A 23,969-nucleotide genomic window follows, 5' to 3' on the forward strand; every position below is an offset into this window, starting at 1 on the left:
CGCTGTAAGCACAGTCTAGATACTGTAACTATATACATTGGTGATAGGTCTGTACTATCACAGTGGGCGAGTGCGATTACTCTGAGTTGGCATTGATTGGATGGGCCAAATGGCTTCAAGGGTGTAAGAAAATACAAAATGAGCAACATTTCAATGATACAAGAATGTCTGGAAAGGTCCATAAGTGGACATTCCATAAAAGGTTCATCCTGGATATGGTTTGGAGAAAAGCTTCACACCAGCCTGTTCCAAAGTGGTCCTGGGAAGGTGGCTTTGGATGAGAACATTTTAATCACTTATTGGAAACCCATCAATGGTTGGAAAACGATAATCTTGAATTTTAGTTAAATTATTTGATGGACTCAGGGAATTCCAGAAGAAAGGCTAAAGATAAGTTTCCATCAAAGATATTTTAAAATAGTAATAAAAATCAATTGTGTAGCATAGAAAGGGCCCCCTCTCCATACAGGACCTTACTGACTATGGCATCATCCTGAGCTGGTCCCATTTGCCTTCATTTGGTCCCCCCTTCACCTTACCTGACCTTACTGACTATGGTGTCATCCTGAGCTGGTCCCATTTGCCTTCATTTGGTCCCCCCTTCGCCTTACCTGACCTTACTGACTATGGCATCATCCTGAGCTGGTCCCATTTGCCTTCGTTTGGTCCCCCCTTCGCCTTACCTGACCTTACTGACTATGGCGTCATCCTGAGCTGGTCCCTTTTGCCTTCATTTGGTCCCCCCTTCACCTTACCTGACCTTACTGACTATGGCGTATTCCTGAGATGGTCCCATTTGCCCTCATTTGGTCCATCTCCCTCAAAGCATTGCCTCTCCATGAACCTGTCCAAATGATTAGAACAAAAACTACCTTGAGGAAGGGCTCAGGCCTGAAACGTTTATATATCTTTACCTCCTATGGACACTGCAAGACCTGCTGAGTTCCTCCAGCATTTTTATGTTTTTAGTACAATCACAGCATCTGCAGGCTATTGAGTTTCATTTCCGTTGATATAGATTCTATTGTAATCTCAGGCAACGTCCTTCACTGTCCACCACACCACCAACTGTGTCATTTGAAAACTTAGGCCACCTACATTCTTATCCAAATCGTTAATATAAATGGCAAACAGCAAGGGATGCAGTATTAATCCTTATTGAACACCAATGGTCACAGGTTTCTGATCTGAAAAACAACGCAACACTGCCACCCTGTAACTCAACTGCAACAAAAAAATACTGGAACTGAACTGACAGTACAGCATCGAGAGTCTAATGGATTGTCAATGTTTTGGGTCAACTCTGCCTCAGAACTCCTTTGTATCCAACTTGCTGGGTTCAGATTTTAGATTTATTTTTAGAGGACATACGTGACATCACCTACAACCCTGAGATTCCTTTTCCTGTGAGTGCGGCAGAATTACCACTAATTGGTAGTGCAAAAAAAATTGCACACAGCGTAAACAAATAACTGTAAACAGATAAATGTAAACAAACTGATGGTGCAATACAGAGAGAATAATTAAGAAAATCAATAAAGTGCACAAGAGTCCTTAAATGAGTCTCTGATTGAGTTTGTCATTGAGGAGTCTGATGGTGGAGGGGTAGCAGCTGTTCCTGAACCTGGTGGTGCGAGTCTTGTGGCACCTAGATCTCTTTCCTGAAGGCAGCAGCGAGAACAGAGCCTGGGCTGGGAGGTGAGGGTCTTGATGATTGCTGCTGCTCTCTGATGGCAGCGTTCCCTGTAGATGTGCTCAATAGTGGGGAGGGTTTTGCCTGTGATGTCCTGGGGCTGTGTCCACTACCTTTGGGAGGGCTTTACACTCAGAGGTTTTGGTGTCCCCATACCAGACCATGATGCAGCCAGTCAGCACACTTTCCACCACACCTGTTACCCTGGTCAAAGGTTACCCTGGATCCCATATGTTCTCACCCTCCAGACCAGTGTCCCATATGGAACCTTTTCAAAAGCTTGCAATGGTTCATGTAGATTTCTATTATTTTCCCTTCTCAATTTTCTTTAAAAAATCAAGTAAATTCATAAGAAGTGAATTCTCAGGTGAAAAGTCATGCTGACTATCTTAAATCAGCCCTTGTCCTTCCAAATAGAGTTAATCTTGTCTCTCAGAATCCCTCCTCCAGTACTGATTACATGTACAACCAGACGAAATGGCGTTTCTCTGGGCTACTGTACATACTCAATACTTCTTCTTCTTCTTTGGCTTGGCTTCGCGGATGAAGATTTATGGAGGGGGTAAAAAGTCCACGTCAGCTGCAGGCTCGTTTGTGGCTGACCAGTCCGATGCGGGACAGGCAGACACGATTGCAGCGGTTGCAAGGGAAAATTGGTTGGTTGGGGTTGGGTGTTGGGTTTTTCCTCCTTTGCCTTTTGTCCGTGAGGTGGGCTCTGCGGTCTTCTTCAAAGGAGGTTGCTGCCCGCCGAACTGAGGCGCCAAAATGCACGGTTTGAGGCGTTATCAGTACTCAATACACAGCACGTAGTAATGCAGCGAGGTCACTACGGCTACAACTAGGTTATAGCTCTTGGTTATCGCCCAACGACTGTAGCTCGAATCCGCAGAAGAAACACACACCTGTAGAGTGTATTCAACACTAAGTTTATTCAGTGGCCTTTTATAGTCAGCACGCCCACGTCACCATCAGGGTGTGGCTTGAGCGGGCCGGCTGCTGATTAGTTACCTTGGATGCCCAGGCCCTGATTGGGCCCCCTGTGAATCACTGGCAGTGATTGGCCAGCTTCACCGCTCTGCCAGCAGCCTATGGAAACATGTTGCAGCCTGCACGATGCTTTCCCGGTCGTGCGTCGGCCCAAGCCATGGACCGCGGGCTACTATGCACATATTATTATGTTATATTTTATATTGTATATAGATATGTTTTAAAGGAGATAAATTGGGGCAGGTTTTATTTTAGTGTAGGTCACATACAAACACTTCAAAATAGATCTAATTTAAAATGCCAGAGCTCTGCTCAAGCCAGACAGTCCAGGCTCCGGGGGCCTTTGAAAAAACTTTGAAGGATGTCCATAAGGATTTTACAAGTAGGTGTTAATTGGACATGCTGTGGAGTAATGGGTTGTTGTTTTGGAAGACAACGGATGAATGAACTCGGAAGATTATGTCTGGTGCCACAGTCTGAGTGCAGTTGGCTGTCCTAAGAGGGTCATGTGGTTTTCTCTGAGTGAGACAGAGAGAGAGAGAATTCAGTTCTACAGTTCAGCAGCAGTAGCTGGGACTGGAACAGGACAAGCTGGCAAACTTGTGGAAAAAAAAAATTTTGAAGATGGGTTTTAAGTTTTTAGTTCAACCTGGTCAAAACCCTTGTGGTCCATACAAGAGGAGATGGTTGGTTGTACAATGTTTCACCTGGAATAAGTGAAACAGAAAAGGAACTCTGTGGTGACCTGAAAGAAAGAGGTTATCATCTGGAAAACCCTGATGGGGCAAGTTTCTTTGACAAGACACTGAAGTGGCTGATCAGAAGGAATCAGTTGTGGATGTCCAACAAGCAACAAATCTCTCTCTGAAAACCAACAAGAACCTTCCTAAGCGGTAACCATTTACCTTTCAAGCACCAAAGCCTGGTGAACTTCATAAATGTTAAATGCTGTGCTTAGTATAAGAATTGCCTGATACCGGTGAACTTGGAGGAGTGAGAAGAGAGACTGGACTGTGAATCAAAGAACACTTTTGAATTAATATACACATTACATACACGTGCGCTTAGAATTAGAAAGGGGTTAAGTTAGGTTGTTAAGTTAATAGTAATAAGTTAAAATTTGATCCTGTTTTCATGTTTAAAGATAATTAAAAGCAACTTTTGTTTAAGTAACCATTTGTCTTGGTGAATTTCTATTGCTGCTGGGTTTTGGGGTCCTCTGGGCCCATAACATTATACATAAGGATATAATATAAAATGTTTTTAAATCTTATGAAATAAGTTACTAGTTTAATTTATAAGAGACCCAAGGTTTACAGGATACCATTCATCAATCTTGCAGTCTGCAGGAAGAAGCTATTTCCCAACCAGCCAGTCCTGATTTTGATCCTCCTTCAAGGAGGCAGTAGGCAGAGATACTATGTGCCTGATGGAAAGGGTCCTGAACAATTCTTTGAGTGCTCCCAGTAAATGTCATCAATAGAGGCAGGAGAGGCCCCAATGATCTCTTTCCTGTTCTTGCAGCTTTATTTTGAATATTTTATTTGGAGAATTTTCAAACAAAACGCAGTCAAAACGATGAATAATCAAAAATGAAAAACATCAATATCCATAATATTAACAAAGTCATTCAAATATTGATATTAAAGAAACCGAGAAAAAAAGGAGTCAACATGTGATTCAATTATTATCAAGTAAGAAAATTTACATGAATACTATAAAAGTGAAAATTCAATGTCCACGCTGAACCAAAGGGAGAGAACGATAATAGAGTGAAAGAAAAACAAAATAAGAGCAACCTTCCCATCTCCCCACAGAAACAAGAAAAAGAATAAAAAGTGAGAAAAGGGAGAAAGAATAAGAAAAAGATTGGCTTCACTCCCATCAAGGGACAAATAACCTGCGAGCATCAGGGGGAAGAGACAGGAGGGGGGATTCATTAAAGATTTACCCTGATGTATCTTAGGTATAAATTCCATATTCTTAAAAATATATCATCCCTGTTTCTGAGGTTAGAAGTGATCTTCTCCAGGGGGACACAATCACGCATTTCTATCTTCCAACCGGCTAAACCTAGTTGGGAATCAGATTTCCAAGTCACTGCTATGCATTTCCTGGCCACTGCTAAAGCAAGTTTAACGAATTTTAATTGATATTTCAACAGCCTCAAGGACTTGGGTCTTCTAAATTCCCTAATAAAAATAATTCAGGTACCTGAGGGTATCAAATTCCAGTCATTTTTTTTTTCAGAAGAGTACCCAAATCTTTTAGGGGATTTTAGGGGATGACCAGGCTGAATGCATGAAAATACCTACTGGTTGACCACGTTGAAAACATTGGTCTGGTAGACGAGAGGAGGTGCAGCGAACACACCACACTGACAATCATGGGTGAGCTAGACCAACTGACTTTAATAGAACTCCCGCACGCACTTAAATCCCTCAGAACTCGAAGGCACTGGTGTCTCCCAGGACCCTTATGACATCATCTCTGAGGGCTGCAACACGCCCAGTACATTGGGGCTCTCTGCCCCCTGACAGTCTTCAGCTCCGTAACCCAGTTCGCTTGCAGAGTGGCGTAGCCCGCCGCAGTCTGATATTTCTGATTTGAATTTATGTAACTTTTGTGGAGTAAGGCAGAGCCGATGCAAGAACTTCTAATGGACCAGCCAATACCTCACATTAATCGTGTTAATCATGTCCCGACAGAAGTCGGACCAAGAAAATGGATCAATTCCTATACCCAAATCTGAGTCACACCTTTGTCTTGATTTATCAAGCCTTTGTTTAGGGGTTCCCTCCTGAAGTAAGGAATACATTTTTGAAATAATTTTTTGTACTCCCCTTTCCTCTTGCAGCCTTCTTAAATAAAGTCACACTCCAATCTTCCAGTACCTCATCCATGGCTAAGGAGGATACAAAAATCTCTGCCAGGACCCCAGGTATGTCATCGCTTACTTTCCACCACGCCCTGTAGCCCACTCAGTCAGGCCCTAACTCTTTGTGCCTCAGGACCCGCCCACAGCATATCCTTCATAATATCACTCTTTCAGGACTTCTTGTGATGTGAAACAGTGAGGAATTGAGAGAAGCAGCTTGTACATATTGATGGGATGTTTCAAGACGTGTTGTGGAGACTGAAACTAATTGAGGTCAGCCTATCTGTCCCGGAGAAAGGCGAGGGTGAGACGTTATTAGCTGAGAAGAACAGCAATTCTGGTGTCCACATTCATACATTCCCTAAGGCTGGGGCACTGATACAAAATGCAATTATGAGATAATAGAATATTGACCTCTGCCTAAGTGAGGGCCATGTCTTAAAATGTCGTGCTCGATGTTTTCCATAAAAAGGTTATTGGAAATCTGGAAATTTCTTCCCCAAAAATCAACTGTGTCAAATGAAATTTTCAGAACTGACTCAAAGATTTCCACTGGATTTGTAAACTATAGTTTAAATTCCACCAACTGTGGAATTATTGAATTGGAGGGGGGGGGGGAAAAACACCATTGGAGTCATAAAAGCATGGAAACAGGCCCTTCAGCCCATCTTGTACAGGCCGACCAGGCTAGTCCCATTTGTCCGCATTCGGCTCATATCCCTCCAAACCTTTCCTGTCAATGTAACAATTGTCTCTGCTTCTAGAACTTCCATATCCGCACTGTGTGAAGAAGGTACCCCTTAGGAAACTTTTAAATCTTTCCCTTCTCCTTTTATCAGTGATTCTCAACCTTTTTTTTCCCCACTCGTATCACCTTAAGTAATCCCTTACTAACCACAGAGCACCCAGGGCTATTGCATAGGATGCAATAGGTGTCCTGTGGTTAGTAAGGGATTACTTAAGGTGGTATATGAGTGGGGGAAAAAGGGTGAGACCCACTGATCTAGAGGAAGTAAAGGGGAACCAACATTTCAGGCATCGGACCTCTGTCAAGGGATAAGCAAAAAGCGGGAAGAACCTGAAGAATTAAGTGGGTGGAGGAGAGGAGAGAAGGGAGGAAGGGGCATGGGGAGGAGAACAGGCTAACAGGTAAGAGGACATAGGTGGATATAAGTGATACGGTCTAATTTTTTTCTCTTCTATGCTCTCACCTATATACACCTGTGTCCTCTCACCTCTGCTTACTCCTGCCTCTTCTCTCCTCTCCTCCATCTTTTTATATGGGCTTCTGCCCGAAATGTTGGTTACTTCCTATGGACACTGCATGTGACCTGATGAGTTTCTCCAGCACTTTGCACTAACAGTTGTCTGCAGATCGTTAACTATGTCACCAGCAGGTGGCAGTGATTCCCAGTAAACTACACACATTAAGATCTTGCCAATATTTATTAAAATATTTTGCCAAGTCCGGGAGGTAACTGTGTGCATTGATTATTACCTGTCAATCTCACACATGCACCTTTCACTCTGCAACCTGGTTGGGGTCCTGGGTCAATCCCAACTGAAACCTGAACGATGCTCTGATATCAGAGCCCAGGAGTCCCGTACACTTAGGTATTAATATCTCTACCCAGAGTGGGATAGGACTGGCAGGTGATGGCCACTTCCAAGAACTTAAGAGTGTTAATGAACAGAGGGACCTTGGGTCCAAATCCATACATCCCTCAAAGCCGCTGCACAGGTTGATAGGATATTTAAGAAGGCCTATGGGATGCTGGGCTTCATTAATAGGATGATTGGGTTCAGGAGTAGAGAGGTCATGTTGCAATTCTACAAGTCTCTGGTGAGATCACACTTGGGGTATCGTGTTCAGTTCTGATCACCTCATTATAGGAAGGATGTGGAAGCTATGGAGAGGGTTCAGAGGAGATTTACCAGGATGTTGCCTGGATTGGAAAACAAGTCTTATGAGGCAAGGTTAGTAGAACTGGGACTTTTCTCTTTTCATCGTAGATAGAGGTCTACAAGATTATGAGAGGCATAGATAGGGTGAACAGGCAGCACCTGCAAGAATAGAAAACACCAGAGGATATATGTACAAAATGAAGGGAGGGAAGTTTAAGGAAGACATCAGGGGTAATTTATTTTTACACAGAGAATTGTGGGGGGCTGGAATCCCTTGTCAAGGGTGGTGGTGGAGGCTGGAACATTAGGGGCATTTAAGAAGCTCTTAGACAGGCATATGGATAGAAGAAAAATTGAGGGTTACAGGGTAGAGAGGATTTAATACTTTTTTTAAGGAATACATGGATTGGCACAACATCAAGGGCCGAAAGTCCTGCACTGTGCTACTGTGCTGTAGTATTCTATGTTCTAAGTGGGAGGTCATGTTGCGGTTGTAGAAGATGTTTGTCAGGCCCACTTTGGTGTATGGTATTCAGTTTTGGTCATCGTGTGATAGGAAAGATGTCGTCAAGCTGAATGAGGGTACAGAGAAGATTTACAAGGATGTTGCCAGGACTTGGGGACCTGAGCTACAGGGAGAGGTTGAGCAGACAGACACTTTATTCCTTGGAGCAGGATGAGGGATGATCTCACAGTGGTGGACAAAATTATGAGAAGAATAAATTGGGTGAACGCAGAGTCTTTTGCCCAGAGGAGGGGAATCAGTCCGTTTAAGGCAGTGGTTCTCAACTTTTGTTTCACCACTCACATACCACCTGAAGTAATCCCTTATTAACCACTGATATAGGTGCCCAGTCTCTGCAAAATCCTTCAATCCCTTAAAGGTTGAGCAGACCTCACTGCCATCCTCCATGGCCAGACCAGCATCAAAGTGCTCAGTCAGCTCCACTGGACAAGGCATATCCACTGCACTCCCATCATCTGATATGCTCTGCCAACTCCTGTAGCAGCAGCAGACCACCAAGACAGAGGAAAAGATATATAGATGTTCATAGAATCAGGCCCACTAACTCCTGGGAACCTTGGTCTCATGTCAAAAGTGGAGAAGGACCCCCAGGATCTATCCTGGGTCCACCATGTCAATGCAATCATGAAGAAGGCTCACCATCGGATATATTCATTAGGAGATTTTGGAGATTTGCTACGTCACCAAAGACTCTTGCAAATTTCTGCAGGTGTACCGTGGAGAGCATTCTGACTGGTGGCAACACTCCCCTGGAATGGAGGTGCTAATGTACAGGACAGGAGAAAAACTCCAGAGCTGTGAACTCGGCCAGTGGCATCATGGGCACAAGTCTCCACTCCATCAAGGACATCTACAAAAGGTGGAGTTTTTAGACTGCAACCCATCCGCCTCCCCCCCCCCCCCCACCTCCCCAGGCAATGCCCTCTTCACTCTGTTCCCATTTGGAAGGAGATACAGGAACCTAAAACCTTCTTCCCCTCAGCGATCAGATTTCCGAATGGACAAGGAGCCACAGACGTTACCACACTTTTTCTTTTTTTTGACACTGATTTATTTAATTTTAAAAAATGTAACTTATGGCAATTCATGCACCTGTAATGCAGCCACAAAATAGCGAATTTCATGAACGTGTTCATGACAATAAATTCTGATTCTGATTTGGGATGGAACTGGAACAGAGCCTTCAGGAGCCCACTGAACAGCTCTCCTTCCCAAAACATCCACTCTCCCATCAGGAGTTTGCGGAGGTTTGGTATGACATCAGAAAACCTACAGAGGTGTGGTGGAAAGTGTGCTGCATCATGGTCTGGATATAAGGACACCAATATGCCTGAGCGTAAAGCACTGCAGAAGGTAGTGGACACAGCCCAGGACATCACAGGCAAAACCCTCCCCACCATCGAGAACATCTGCAGGGAACGCTGCCATCGGAGAGTGGCAGCAATCATCAAGGATCCATACCCCCCCCAGCACACGCTCTGTTCTCGCTGCTGCCAGCAAGGAAGAAGTGTCGGTGCTACAAGACTCGCACCACCAGGTTCAGGTACAGCTGCTACCCCTCCACCATCAGACTCCGCAACAACAAACTCCATCAGGGACTCATTAAGGACTTTTACTTGTGCACTTTATTGATTTTCTTTTTGTTCTCTCTGTATTGCAGTCAGTTTGTTTACATTCGTTATGTGTTACAGTTTATTTTCCAATTAGTGGTAATTCTTCCACGCTTGCAGGAAAAAGGAATCTCAGGGTTGTATTTGATGTCATGTATGTACTCTGCCAATGAATCTGAAATCTTGTCAGGGACCTTCTTTCCCTTCTGTGGTCACTCTGTGAATCTGATATTGGCTTCATTACCAATAAAACAGAACAAGTAATGCATCCTTGACCCTAAGATACTAGCCAAGGTCAAGAATTGTAGTCACCTAACAATGGAATACGGAAATGCAGAGTTGTATTCCCTCGGAGAAAATCACGTATAATTTAAGGAGGAAATATGACAGATTTGTTAGGGTGTGGCAGCCTTATCTGAAGCACATTGGTACACAGATATAATTATATCCCTTCTGAATAAAAGCAAAGCAATAATCCGTGCCTGTGGTGGAATAATTGAGATAAATGAAGTGGGTCGTGGCGCAGGTGACATGCTCTTGTATTTTGTTCCTTATCTTTTTTATTTCAGGTTACTTAGGGTTTTTCTTAAGTTCCCTTAAAGGGCTGTGACTTTACCGATAATCGTTTTATTTTTGTGTTTGTTTAATTTGTTTAATCTTTTTCTTGTGGTATTAGGGTGTGGAAGGGGTTGGGGGGTGGAAACGGACTCTGAATGTTATATACCATTGATGAGAGAGATTGTGCTCTTTGTTTGGATTTGTGCAAGTCTTTGAAAATCAAAATAAAATATTCAAGAGAAATAGAATTGTAGTCACGTTTCACCATTACGTACTCTGGGAATCCGAAAGAGGTTTTATTTTTTAGAGTCACCAAGTGTTCAAAAAAATTACTATTGGAACATTGACTGGGATATCTTTATAATTTTCAATCCAAAAATAAATAGTGTGATTTGTGTCACATTTGAATTTTATTTTTCCAGACACTGTGCCTACACAGTGCCGTTATCTCTTAACTGTCGAATACGCTACTTCAAAAATGTTCCTGCAGGCACGGGTACAGAATTTTTGGCAAAACCGCAGATCTCTCAGCAAACACAAGTATAACAGCCTCAGCTGCAACCGTTAATGTTGCTGACAGCTCCAGGGATTTGGGTTTGATCTGGACCTGAGATGCTGTCTATGTGGAGCTCATAGGTTCTCCCTGTGGCCGTGCAGTTTTCCAGCCGGGGACTCCAGTTCCCTCCCACACTCCGAAGATGTGCTGTTAGGTTAATTGGCCATTGTGCATTACCCTTTTGTGCAGGCAGGTGGCACAAGCGCATGGGAAGTGGTGGGAATGCAAGACGGGATGCAAGGAAATAAGGGGGAGGAAATGGGACTTGCTATTGTTCTGCTAGAACCAACACTGGAAGTGAGGGATCAAATCGCCTCCTGCATCATGTTACCCTCAAGGTGTAAAACTCAAGTCAAGTTTATTGTTATCTGATTACATAAGTACAATCCGACGAAACTACGTTCTTCAGTCCTTTGTGCATGCAGAGAAACAATACATATGCAGGACAAGTATTTCATCTATACAAATAAATAAATGAATATTGTTTCATGAATATGAATGAGAATCTCGAATGGATAGTGTGAGCAGTTCCTTTGGTCATTCAGCATTCCCACTGCCCGTGGGAAGAAGCTGTTCCTCAGCTTGGTGGTGCTGGCTCTAATCCTCCAGTATCTCTTTCCCATTTCCCGATGGGAGCAGAGACTCCAGTGATCTTCTCTGCCACTCTTATGGTCCTGTGGATTGACTTCTGATCCATTTCTCTGCAGCCACCATACCCCACTGTGATGGAGCCGGCCAGAATGGTCTTGATAGAGCTCCCATAGAAAGTTGACGGGATGGCAGCTGGTAGCCTTGCCCGCTTCATTCTGTGCAGGAAGTACAGTTGCTGTGGCGCCTTCCTGTTAAGTTAGCGACCTCTCCTCCGTTCACTCATCATAGACTTTCTGCTCAGACATCACAAAAGGATTGTTTGCACCATTGCAAGTCACTTTTTTGCATTAGGGTTAATGCAAATATTTATATCTATCTGATATATTTATTGTCCTTTTTAATTTAATCAATTTAATTTACTATTGTAAATTTCTTTACAAGTACCTGTTCGGCTGTAGCAAGTAAAATTTTTTGTGCATATGTACATTGTTTATTATAATAAGCATTATAATTCTCTCATTGCCTCTAGCAAAGTTATGGACAATTCTTCCAAGATGACAACTGACTGACATCCCATTGTCCATCTCTCCATTAGCATCGTTTCCCTTCCTAAATCACACTCTTCACTAGCTGACATACCCATAGTAATGACAGAGTGCTAATAATCCTCCTGACCACTAGAGGGTGTCAGAGACTAGTTTGTTGCAGCTTAATTGGATTCAAGACGGTCATGAGTGAGTTCTTTAGCTAATAAAGGACAGTTGTTTTAAAAGAAAAAAAAATTCTTTATTGTAATAAAAGAACCATCACATGGTATCAGGAATGGAAGAAACACAAGGAGTGTGCATCAGTCATTATCAGCAGAGATATGGAGAGTGTAAATGCTCCTGATGCCTGTAAATTGGAGTGGAGACGTCAACAACGAGTGGAGATTGTTCAAATGACGATTTATGCTGTACCTGGAAGCCACTGGACTTGATAATAGTAAACCTGGCAAGCAGAAGATTGCACTGCTGCTTTCTGTGGCAGGATACCTCCCTCAAGCACTAGAGGTTTTCAATACATTTGTTTTTGCTGAGGCAGAAGACCAGGGCAAATTTGACAAGGTTATCGAGATATTTGATGAACATAGTTCACCAAAGAAAAATGAAATGTTTGTGAGATATGTGTTTTGCTCGGGCATGCAGCTGCAGGGAGAGAGCTTTGATACTTTTTTCAAAAGCAAGAACACTGCAATTTTGGATTGCTGAAAGATTCAATGATCCATGATCAAATTGTGTTTGGGATTATTGATAAGAAAGTGAAACCAGAGGAATACAATCCAATTATCATTAGGGGATCAGAGGTGGAAAGGGTGAGCAGATTTAGGTTCTTGAGAGTCCCTAACTCAGAGCATCTTTCCTGGACCCAACACACCAATGGCATTGTGAATAAAGCACATCAGCACCTCTACTTCCTCTGGAACTTGCAAAGGTTTGGTATGACACCAAACATGTTGGCAAATTTCTACAGAGAAATGGTGAAAAGTGTGTTGACTGGCTGCATCACAGTCTGGTATGGGAACACCAATGCCCCTGAGTGAAAAGCCTTCCAAAAGGTCATGGACATAGCCCAGGACATCACAGGCAAAACCCTCCCCACTATTGAGTACATCTACAGGGAACGCTGCCGTTGGAGAGCAGTAGCAATCATCAAAGATCCTCACCTCCCAGCACATGCTCTGTTCTCCCTGCTGCCAAGAGGTATAGGCACCACAAGTCTTCGCACCATCAAGTTCAAGAACAGCTGCTACCCCTCCTCTATCAGAATCCTCAATGAACAAAGTCAATCAGAGACTCATTTAAGGACTCCTACTTCTGCACATTATTAATTTTCTTTTGTTTACATTTGGTATCTATTTACAGTTTGTTTCTTTGTTTACATGCTTATGCTCTGCACACCTTTTTTTTTGCAATACCAATTAGTGGTAATTCTGCCATGCCCGCAGAAAAAATAATCTCATGGTTGTGTGTGACAATAAATCTGAAACCATTAAAAAAAATTTTTTTACTTTTCACACTGTGAATCATGTCAACCAAAATATGTACAAATGTTTCTCATTAAATTTATACAGTGACCTTTTCTCCCTTTTTTTCCCCTTTTCCCTCCCTCCCCTCTACCCACCCCCCCAAAACCCATTGGTATTCAACATATACAATACAACCATAAAACAATATCTTCACACAAAGGAAAATAAACAAGAAAAATGCGTCATCTATTTATTACACACTGAATCCAGTCGTTTTGTCTTCTTATCATTTTCATTCTCATTCTAGGGCATGGAGGTCGTAGGCAAGCTCTCTCTGATATGTTCCATGTGTGGTTCCCAAATTTGTTCAAACATTGTGACTTTATTTTTTTAATTATATGTTATTTTTTCCAATGGAATACATTTATTCATTTCCATTGCTGTATTCTCAGGCTCTCTTCCATTTTCCAAGTTGACATTATACATTTTTTTGATACTGCTAATGCATTTTTTTGTGCTTTATCCAATTTGAGGCCTAATTCTTTACTTATGTTATTTAAAAGGAATATCTCTGGATTTTTTAGTATGCTATTTTTTGTAATTTTATTTAGTATCTGATTTAGTTTTTCCCAAAACGTATTCACCTTCGTACATGCCCAAGTTGCATGTAATGTTGTTCCCATTTCCTTCTTACAGCAAAAACATCTATCTGATAATGTTGAATCCCATTTTTTTAATATTTGAGGAGTGATATATACCCTGTGTAACCAATTATACTGTATTATGCGTAACCTTGTGTTTATTGTATTCTTCATAGTTCCAGAACATGACTTTTCCCATACTTCATTTTTTATCTTTATGTTTAGATCCTTTTACCACTTCTGCTTAGGTTTATAGTTTATTTCATTTTCCTTATCTTGCAGCTTAATGTAGTTGGTTATAAATCTTTTAATTATCATTGTGTCTGTAATCACGTATTCAAAGCTGCTTCCTTCAGGTAATCTCAAGCTGTTTCCCAATTTATCCTTTAAATAAGCTTTCAGTTGATGATATGCAAACATTGTACCATGAGTTATTCCATATTTGTCCTTCAACTGTTCAAATGTTAATAAATTATTTCCCAAAAAAAATGTTCTATTCTTTTGATTCCTTTTCTCTCCCATTCTCGAAAGGAAAGGTTATCTATTGTAAAAGGAATTAATGGATTTTGCGTCAATAATAATTTTGGTATTTGGTAATTCGTTTTTTTTTCTTTCTAAATGGATCTTCTTCCATGTATTAAGTAAATGATGCAATACTGGTGAGCTTTTATATTGCACCAGTTTTTCATCCCACTTATAAAGTATATGTTCCAGTACCTTATCGTCTATTTTATCTAGTTCTATCTTAGTCCAGTCTGGGTTTTCCCTTGTCTGGTAAAAATCTGATAAATACCTTAATTGTGCGGCTCTATAATAATTTCTAAAATTTGATAACTGCAAATCACCTTGATTATACCACTAGGTTAATTTATCTAGTGCTACCCTCGGTTTCCCCCCTTTCCACAAGTATTTCCTTATTATTCTCTTTAGTTCAACAAAGAATTTCTCTGTTAAGGGAATTGATAACGATTGAAATAAGTATTGAATCCTTGGGAACACATTCATTTTAATTCAATTTACCCTCCCTATCAACGTTAGTGGTAATTCTTTCCAATGTTCTAAGTCTTCCTGCAATTTCTTTATTAGTGACTGATAATTTAGTTTGTACAAGTGGCTTAAAATATTATCTAACCTGATCCCTAGGTATCGGATTGCTCATGCTTGCCATTTAAATGGTGATTCTTTTTTAAATTCTGTATAATCCGCATTACTCATTGGCTTCAATTCACTTTTATTTGCGTTGATCTTGTACCCCGATATTTCTCCATATTCCTTCAATTTCTCATGTAATTATTTTATTGATATCTCTGGTTCTGTTTAGTATATTATAATGTCATCTGCAAATAAACTAATTTTATACTCCTTCTCCTTTATTTTTATCCCTTTTATTTTATTTTCTATTCTTATCAGTTCTGCCAAAGGTTCTATTGCTAAGGCAAACAATGTGGGGGAATAATGGATATCCCTGTCTAGTTGACCTACTTTATTTAAATTGATTCGATACATATCCATTTACTGCTACTTTCGCCAACAGAGAAATATAAATCAAATTTTCATATTTTTTTGGTAGACTGAACTTCTGTAATACTTTAAATAAGTAGTTCCATTCTACTCTGTCAAAAGCTTTTTCTGCATCTAAAGCAAGAGCTACTGTTGGTTTCTTATTTCCTTGAACTGCATGAATTAGATTAATAAATTTACAGACATTGTCTTTTCTTAATAGTTTGATCTTGTTTTACTATTTTTGGTACACAGTCAGCCAATCTTTTTGCTAATAATTTCACAATTATCTTATAATCTCAGTTAAGTAGAGGTATTGGTCTATATGATGCTGGTGTTAATGGATCCTTCCCCATCTTTGGTATTACTGTAATTATTGCTGTCTTGCATGAATCTGGCAAGTTTTGTGTTTCTTCTACCTGGTTCATTACTTCCAGGAGAGAACTCTTTAAACATTTTATAAAATTCTATTGGAAATCCATCCTCCCCTGGTGTTTTATTGTTTGCCAGATTTTTTAATATGTCTTGTACTTCCTCTATTTCAAATGGTTTTAACAGTTTGTTTTGTTCCTCTTCTTGCAATTCTGGCAGTTCAATTTTAGCTAAAAATTTCTCTATTTTGTCATCTTTTCCCTCGTTCTCAGTTTGGTATAATTGTTCATAAAATTCCTTAAAACTTTCATTAATGTTGGGTTATATGTACTTTGTTTATCCTTTTTCCTTGATGCCAGGCTAATATTTTATGTGTTTTTTTTCTCCCAGTTCGTAATACTTTTGCTTTGTTATCATTATGTTCTTCTCCACCTTATACGTCTGTAACGTTTCGTATTTTATTTTTTTGTCCGCCAATTCTCTCCTTTTGTTATATCATCCCTTTTTACTAATTCATTTTCTGTACTTAATATCTCCCTTTCCAACTGCTCTATTTCCCGATTGTATTCCTTTTTCATCTTAGTAACATAACTTATTATCTGCCCTCTCATGAAGGCTTTCATTGCGTCCCATAATATAAACTTGTCTTTCACTGATCCTGTGTTTATTTAAAAATGTTTTAATTTGTCATTCAATAAACTCCCTAAATTCCTGCCTTTTAAGTAGCATGGAGTTTAACCTCCATCTATATGTTCTTGGTGGGATGTCCTCCAGTTCATTTGCTAATAATAGGGGTGAATGATCTGATAGTAGTCTAGCTTTATACTCAGTTTTCCTAACTCTCCCTTGAATATGGGCTGACAACAAAAACATATCAATCCTTGAGTAAGTTTTGTGCCTACTAAAATAATATGAATATTCCTTCTCTCTTGGGTGCTGCCTCCTCCATAGATCCATAAGTTTCATTTCCTGCATTGATTTAACCATAAATTTGGCTACTTTATTCTTATTACTTGTCTTTTGTCCAGTTTTATCCAACATTGGGTCCAAATTAATGTTAAAATCTCCTCCTATCAATATATTTCCTTGTGTGTCTGCAATCTACAAAAAAAATCCTGCATAAACTTTTGATCCTCCTCATTAGGTGCATATATATATTGAGCAAATTCCAAAATTCTGAATATATCTGACACTTTATCATTGCATACCTCCCTGCTGCATCTATTATTTCCTCCTCTATTTTAATTGGTACATTTTTGTTAACTAGTATGGCTATACCTCTAGCTTTTGAATTATAGGATGCTGCCATTACGTGTCCTACCCAGTCTCTCTTTAATTTGTTATGTTCCGCTTCAGTTCGATGTGTTTCCAGCACAAATGCTATATCTATTTTTCCCTTCTTCATTAAATTTAGTAGCCTCTTCCTTTTAATTTGGTTATGTATTCCGTTAATGTTTATAGTCATATTGTTCAACATGGCCATCTTATATCTTGCTTATATTTCTTTTCCACCTCTTCACCATCTCCATCCCCCTTTTCCCTATTTTCATCTTAGTTTTCTATTAAAATTAATGTAGGACAACATATTTAAAACATAATGTACCCCCGTAGTTCCCACATCCACTAATACCTTAACCCCAAAAGTTCCCTCCCTCTCCGAGTTGCCCTTTATCCCTTGCCAGTCAACCACAACTCCCCTTTTCATTTGGATTGCGATCTTGCTCGCAGCGTCAACTGATTTTGCAGTGACGGTTACTACCCCTCTACCCAGCCCTCTCCTGAAAACATTTTTTTAAAACACATATAACAAAGTTCTGTCTCTCTTTTTTTTCCACCCTTATTTCCTTCCTTCCCTTCTTTTTTCCCTCTTTAGTTCTTTACATATACATTGTTTTTACATCTTTATATATACTTTATAACCGTTCTTCATTCTTGTTACATCTCTTCATCTGTCCTGCAAACGTTCTGCGAATTCTAGCACTTCCTCTGGATCCGAGAACAGTCTGTTTTGCTCCCCGGGCATAAATATTTTAAGCACAGCTGGATGTCTTGACATGAATTTGTAACCTTTTTTCCATAAAATATTTTTGCTGTATTAAACTCCTTCCTCCTTTTTAAGAGTTCATAACTTATGTCTGGGTAAAGAAATATTTTTTGACCTTTGTATTCCAATGGTTTATTGTCTTCTCTAAATGTATTCCTTGCCCGTTCCAGTATGTTTTCTCTTGTCGTGTATCTCAAAAATTTTACTAAGATGGATCTTGGTTTTTGATGTGCCTGTGGTTTCGGAGCTAATGCTCTGTGTGCCTTTTCTATTTCCATTTCTTCCTGCATTTCTGTCGTTCCCAGGACCTTTGGGATCCATCCTTTTATAAATTCCTTCATGTCCGCGCCTTCTTCACCCTCCTTCAGGCCCACTATTTTTATGTTGTTTCGCCTACTATAATTTTCCAACATATCAATTTTCTGAGATAATAACTCTTGCGTCTCTTTAATTTTTTTGTCACGTTCTTCCAATTTTCCTCTTAAGTCATTCACTTCCATTTCTACAGCCGTTTCCCACTCTTCCACACTCTCTACTCTTTTCCCTATTTCTGTCATGACCAGTTCTAACCTTTGCATTTTATCTTCAGCTCTTTTCATTTTCCTTTTAATTGTATTAAACTCTAAAGATAACCATTCTTTTAGTGATCTCATTTGTTCTTCAAAAAAAGACTTTATCTATATTCCGTCCATCAGTTTTTCCTTCTATTTCTCTGTGAGGATCTTGGCGTTCTTTTTTCCTCTTCTTCTCCGTCTGTACCTGTCTTTGTGTCTTCTTCTTCTCTTCTTTGTGTCTGTGTCTCTTCTGTTTTTCCTGTGGAGCTGCTTGTCGGGCTTCTTCTTGCTGGGCCTCTTGTTGCTGGTCCTCCCCTCTTGGGCTGCTCCTCCATTTGGGCCTCCTGCCGTTGCTCTTCTCTCGGTCTCTCTCCCGCACGTCGCTCCCTTCTCTGCTGCCTTTCTCGTCTTCCAGCCGAGCGCCCTACACAATAAAAATATAACACTCGATACGGTAGTTTTAATGCAAAACATGGACTTGTACAGTAGTTTTAATCATTTAAAAAAAACTGACCCTGTGTGCGAGTGGACGTAACTCGCGCTGGTCGCAAGCCGAGACACCGACGGAAAGCCATCCACCACACATAAGCCGGACTACAGTTCCCAGCGATCCCTGCGAGTGACCGAAGCAGCAAGGGCAGGTTGAAGGAGCCGCGAAATGATTGGCCCTCCGCCCGACCAATCGAGCACGGCAGCCTGTCCCACTGCCCTTCCCAGTCGCCGCGGCGCGCGCGGCAGCCGGAGCCAATCAACGGCGCCCACTGGGCGAAGGACGCCCTCTGGCCCCGCCCAGCCTGACCCAACGGGACGCGAGGCCACCGGAAGCGGAGGCGGTGACGTCCGGTGAGGTCGGGTGGGGGGGTGAGCGAAGCCTCGACGTGCACGAAGCGACTCCCGTTGCCTCCGGCCGGCCCCGCCTCGGCGTCGCTCCGTGTTGTGGGGGGGGGGGGGGAAGCCAGAAGGAGCGCCACGTCCATGTCGCTGGGCCGAGCGCGGAGGCTTTAACTTCCTGCCCCACTTTGGGGGGGTGGGGGTGGGGTCTGGTTTCCCGGGCGACCAGGAATCTCGACGCTTCGGCTCCTTTATTTTTAATTCTTGGAAAAAGTTTTTGGGGGGTTTTGGGGGGGCGGGGGTGGGATTCGAACCGTCCTTGTCAACATGCCTCAGCCCAAGTCGCGGAAGGTTGCGATACTGGGCTACAGATCAGTCGGTGAGTAGCTTCCTGGTTCCAGCCCAGCCTTGGGCACTCGGGGCAAGTCACCCGCCGCTGGCTGAGAGGGATGGAGAGAGAGAGGGAGGGAGGGAGAGAGGGAGGGGGGGAGGGAGGGAGAGAGGGAGGGAGGGAGGGGGAGGGAGGGAGAGAGGGAGGGAGAGAGGGAGGGAGGGAGAGGGAGGGAAGGATGGAGGGAGAGAGAGGGAGGGAGAGAGGGAGAGGGAGGGAGGGAGGGGGAGGGAGAGGGAGGGAGAGAGGGAGGGAAGGAGGGAGAGAGGGAGGGAGGGATGGAGCAGTGCACATGGCCTGTCTCCACCATGTCTGTTCAACTGCTCCTTCTAAATCCTCCCTGGCCATCTCATTCTGTATTTTACCTGATGTGAGATGCAGTCGATCAGAGACATGGTCACAGTCACATACAAGATTCCTTTTCCTGCCTGTCTGGGCCATCACATTTAGCAGGATTTCAGATTTACTGCCAGAGTTCATACCTACAACCCAGAGATTCCTTTTCCTGCCTGTCTGGGCCATCACATTTAGCAGGATTTCAGATTTACTGCCAGAGTTCATACATACAACCCAGAGATTCCTTTTCCTGCCTGTCCGGGCCATCACATTTAGCAGGATTTCACATTTACTGCCAGAGTTCATACCTACAACCCAGAGATTCCTTTTCCTGCCTGCCTGGGCAATCACATGTAGCAGGATTGGAGTACACGCATGACATCGTATACAACCCCAAGGTTCTTTTCCCCTGTGGGCCTGGCAGAATTATCACTTATTGGAACTGCAAAAAAAAACCTACCCATTAGATATTCCCCATTACATTAAATTGAAATTTGGCCAGTGCCTTTTTCCCAGGGCAGGAATAGCGAACATCTCTATAAAGTGAAAGATTGAAAGTTTAGGGCAATCATCGATGATAAGTTTTTCTACAGAGTTGCAGGTGCCTGAAATGATTTGCTGTTGGAGGTTGGGGAATTTAAGAGACTCTAAGGTACATCGATGAAAGAAAAATAGAGGTTTATGATGTAGGGAGAGTTTAGTTTTTTTTTGTGGGAATGTATATAAGTCAGTACAACATTGAGGGCCGAAGGGCCTGTACTCTGTTGTAAAAGTAAATAAAACATTGAAAATTGTGAAATTGTATATATTTTTATATAATCCTAAACTCCATTAATGGCTGACCTTCCGTCTTCCACCTTTATTTTGGTATGTGACTGAATGGTGGTGTAGTAACTTTGTAATTTTATTGAGATGTTCCTGCAAATTCACTCTCTTCTGTCTCAGGGAAACAACTTTTGTATCGTCCTTCCCACCCCCTCCCCCTTTCTGATTATTCCATCAGTTGTGACTCACAAAGGAATTCCGTGGGGGGGGGGGGGAGAACTGACCTCGTGGAATGACTGTCCTTAATCCATGCTACTACCCCCACAAGGCCGTCAGCTTTGTTTTTAGTGTTTCGCTGCTAGCTGGTTGTGATGCAGTTGTTAAGAGAAAGCAAGCATTGCATAAATTTACACAAATTTGTAATTCAAAAACAATTGGTTCAATGGTAGACACAAATTAGAATTTAATTTCATAATTTGATGAGCCACTTGGGTGATTGTTACCTCAATTCAAGTTAAGTAGGCCTTTCCTACTGTAATGTTTGGATGAGATTTTTGTTTCAGTTATGCTTTTAATGTTTATTCTACTTCAGTAAACGTTTTCTGTGATTATTTCAACTTAATGCAGTAAGGATGTCAAATCTACAACATTTTACAATAATAGCATTTTGCATGAAGGATGAAACAAGTACAAAATGAGATTGTCATATGTTTTCAAGCTTTGAATAATGGATAGTTTTGGATTTGCATAATGTACGAAGTATTTTACAAATACAGTGTCCCAACAATATGTTCAGCAGAAAAGATGTCTTGCTGCAGGAACAGACTGGATGCTAAGGATTTGATGTTCTGAGATTCCTGCTTTTATGCCACTTTAGCCTGTATACTGAAGTATCTGTAAGTTAAAATGACTGCGTCAGTGTTGTGTAATAAATTTGCTTTGTATTTTTGAGGTTATATTGACATCCACCGATTCTGTGTGTGTTAGATATTCTGAATGTTTTTGGAATTTTATTCTTGTTTAGCATGATGCCTCTTTCCATTACAATTGGATTCCTTTTTTTGTTGAAAGGGGGCCTGATGTCTATTTCATGTTGTATGAAATGTCACATTTTGCTAATTATTATATAGGAGTTGTGATAACACCAGAGCCTTGTATGCCCAGCAGATAGCAAAACTTTTGTCACTATTAAGGGAATTATACAATTATCACCATTATTTGTCAAATGAAGGTCACTTGTCTAAAATATTAACAAACATAGTGGTAAAATTGAATCCAATGTTTTGATCTTTATAAACAGCAGGTAGCTGGGGTTTTGGAATTATTTTTCTTGTGTGTTGTAAAGACGGTGGCATATTGACAAATGAGTCATTATTAGAATCAAGAGTCTACTGAACCTTGATTTGAACGGTCAGTGTTGGAAATTATTTAATGCACAAGTCGTGGTGGTATCATTGTTCAGTCCATGCTTATGTGGGTTTATCTGACCAAATAGTTCCATTTACAGCAATACAGGTAATCCCGTTATTTTGAATATTTTATTTAAGTTTTAAGAACATCTAGAATATCGGACTTAATACAACAACAATAATGCCTTGAATATAAAAATCTGAGAAAAACATTCATCAGGTCCAAAAATAAAAAGGAAAGAGTCCCTCTTCTAGCACCCCCTCTCTAGATTCAAAAGAAAAAGGGACAAACAGCAGGGAATAGGGTGAGATAAAAAGAACGAAAACAGAAAAGAAAAAGCCACAGAAACAAGGTTCGACATCTCAGAGTCACATCATTTTAGAAGTATTAAATTTCTAATAAGGAGTATACTAATGGACAAATATCAAAATAAGTTCTCCAGTCTGGGCATTTAAGTCATCTAAATAGGATCTCCAAATTTCAATGAACATATCTATTCCTAAGACTAAAAGTAATCTTTTCAAGGTGAATATAACTTTGCACTTCCATGTTCCAACAATCAATGTGAAGTAGGGAATCGGATTTCCATGTCACCACTGTACATTTCCTGGCTATTGACAACGCAATTTTAATAAATTTAGATTTACTTCTGGAGAAGTTAATTTTTATAACTGCCATATTTCCAGAAGAAACAATTCTGGGTCTAGTGGGAAGTTCGCCCCACAATTTTTGTCAACACTTCCCCCAATTCTAATCAAAAGCGTCTTAATTTTGTGGCTCACCAGGCAGAATGTAAAAAGGCACAACATCTATTCCACACCTAAAACACAAATCAGAAAATTCTTGTTTATTTTTATGTATCCTTTGAGGCGTGAGATATAATTGGTGCAAAAAAATTAGAATGAATCAGACTATATCTAGAATTAATAAAGGTAGTCGTACTATCTTGTTACGGGCCCAGAGGGCCCCAAAACCCAGCAGCAATAGACATTCACCAAGACAAAAAATTTCAAAACAAAAGTTATTTTTAATCAACTTCAAACATGAAAATAGAATCAAACTTTAACTTAACTCTATTCCTATACTATACTCTCTTTTTTTCTTTGTCTTGACTTCGCGGATGAAGATTTATGGAGGGGTATGTCCACGTCTGCTGCAGGCTCGTTGGTGGCTGACAAGTCCGATGCGGGACAGGCAGACACGGTTGCAGCGGTTGCAAGGGGAAATTGGTGGGTTGGGTTTTTCCTCCTTTGTCTTTTGTCAGTGAGGTGGGCTCTGCGGTCTTCAAAGGAGGTTGCTGCCCGCCGAACTGTGAGGCGCCAGGATGCACGGTTGGAGGCGATTTCAGCACACTGGCGGTGGTCAATGTGGCAGGCACCAAGAGATTTCTTTAAGCAATCCTTGTACCTCTTCTTTGGTGCACCTCTGTCTCGGTGGCCAGTGGAGAGCTCGCCATATAACACGATCTTGGGAAGGCAATGGTCCTCCATTCTGGAGACGTGACCCACCCAACGTAGTTGGATCTTCAGCAGCGGGGATTCGATGCTTGCGGACTCTGCCAGCTCGTGTACTTCGATGTTGGTGATGAAGTCACTCCAATGAATGTTGAGGATGGAGCGGAGACAGCGCTGATGGAAGCGTTCTAGGAGCCGTAGGTGATGCTGGTAGAGGACCCATGATTCGGAGCCGGACAGGATCGTGGGTATGACAACGGCTCTGTACATGCTGATCTTTGTGTGTTTCTTCAGGTGGTTGTTTTTCCAGACTCTTTTGTGTAGTCTTCCAAAGGCGCTATTTGCCTTGGTGAGTCTGT

At 41.4% G+C, this 23,969-nt stretch overlaps 1 protein-coding gene across 2 annotated transcripts in view; it reads left to right on the forward strand.

The window, feature by feature from the left end:
- Window positions 1-19,524: 19,524 nt before the first annotated feature.
- Window positions 19,525-23,969, forward strand: part of rheb (Ras homolog, mTORC1 binding) — a 112,681-nt gene continuing 108,236 nt past the window's right edge. The window contains exon 1 of one of the 2 annotated variants that reach the window (XM_069914808.1): window positions 19,525-19,633. In XM_069914808.1, coding sequence (XP_069770909.1) covers window positions 19,582-19,633 — 52 coding nt within the window. In that variant the 5' untranslated portion in view covers window positions 19,525-19,581. The remainder of the gene's footprint in view (window positions 19,634-23,969) is intronic. The other variant, XM_069914807.1, reaches the window with a different exon arrangement.

This window comes from Narcine bancroftii, chromosome 1, assembly GCF_036971445.1.
Source record: "Narcine bancroftii isolate sNarBan1 chromosome 1, sNarBan1.hap1, whole genome shotgun sequence".
NCBI classification, from domain to species: domain Eukaryota; kingdom Metazoa; phylum Chordata; class Chondrichthyes; order Torpediniformes; family Narcinidae; genus Narcine; species Narcine bancroftii.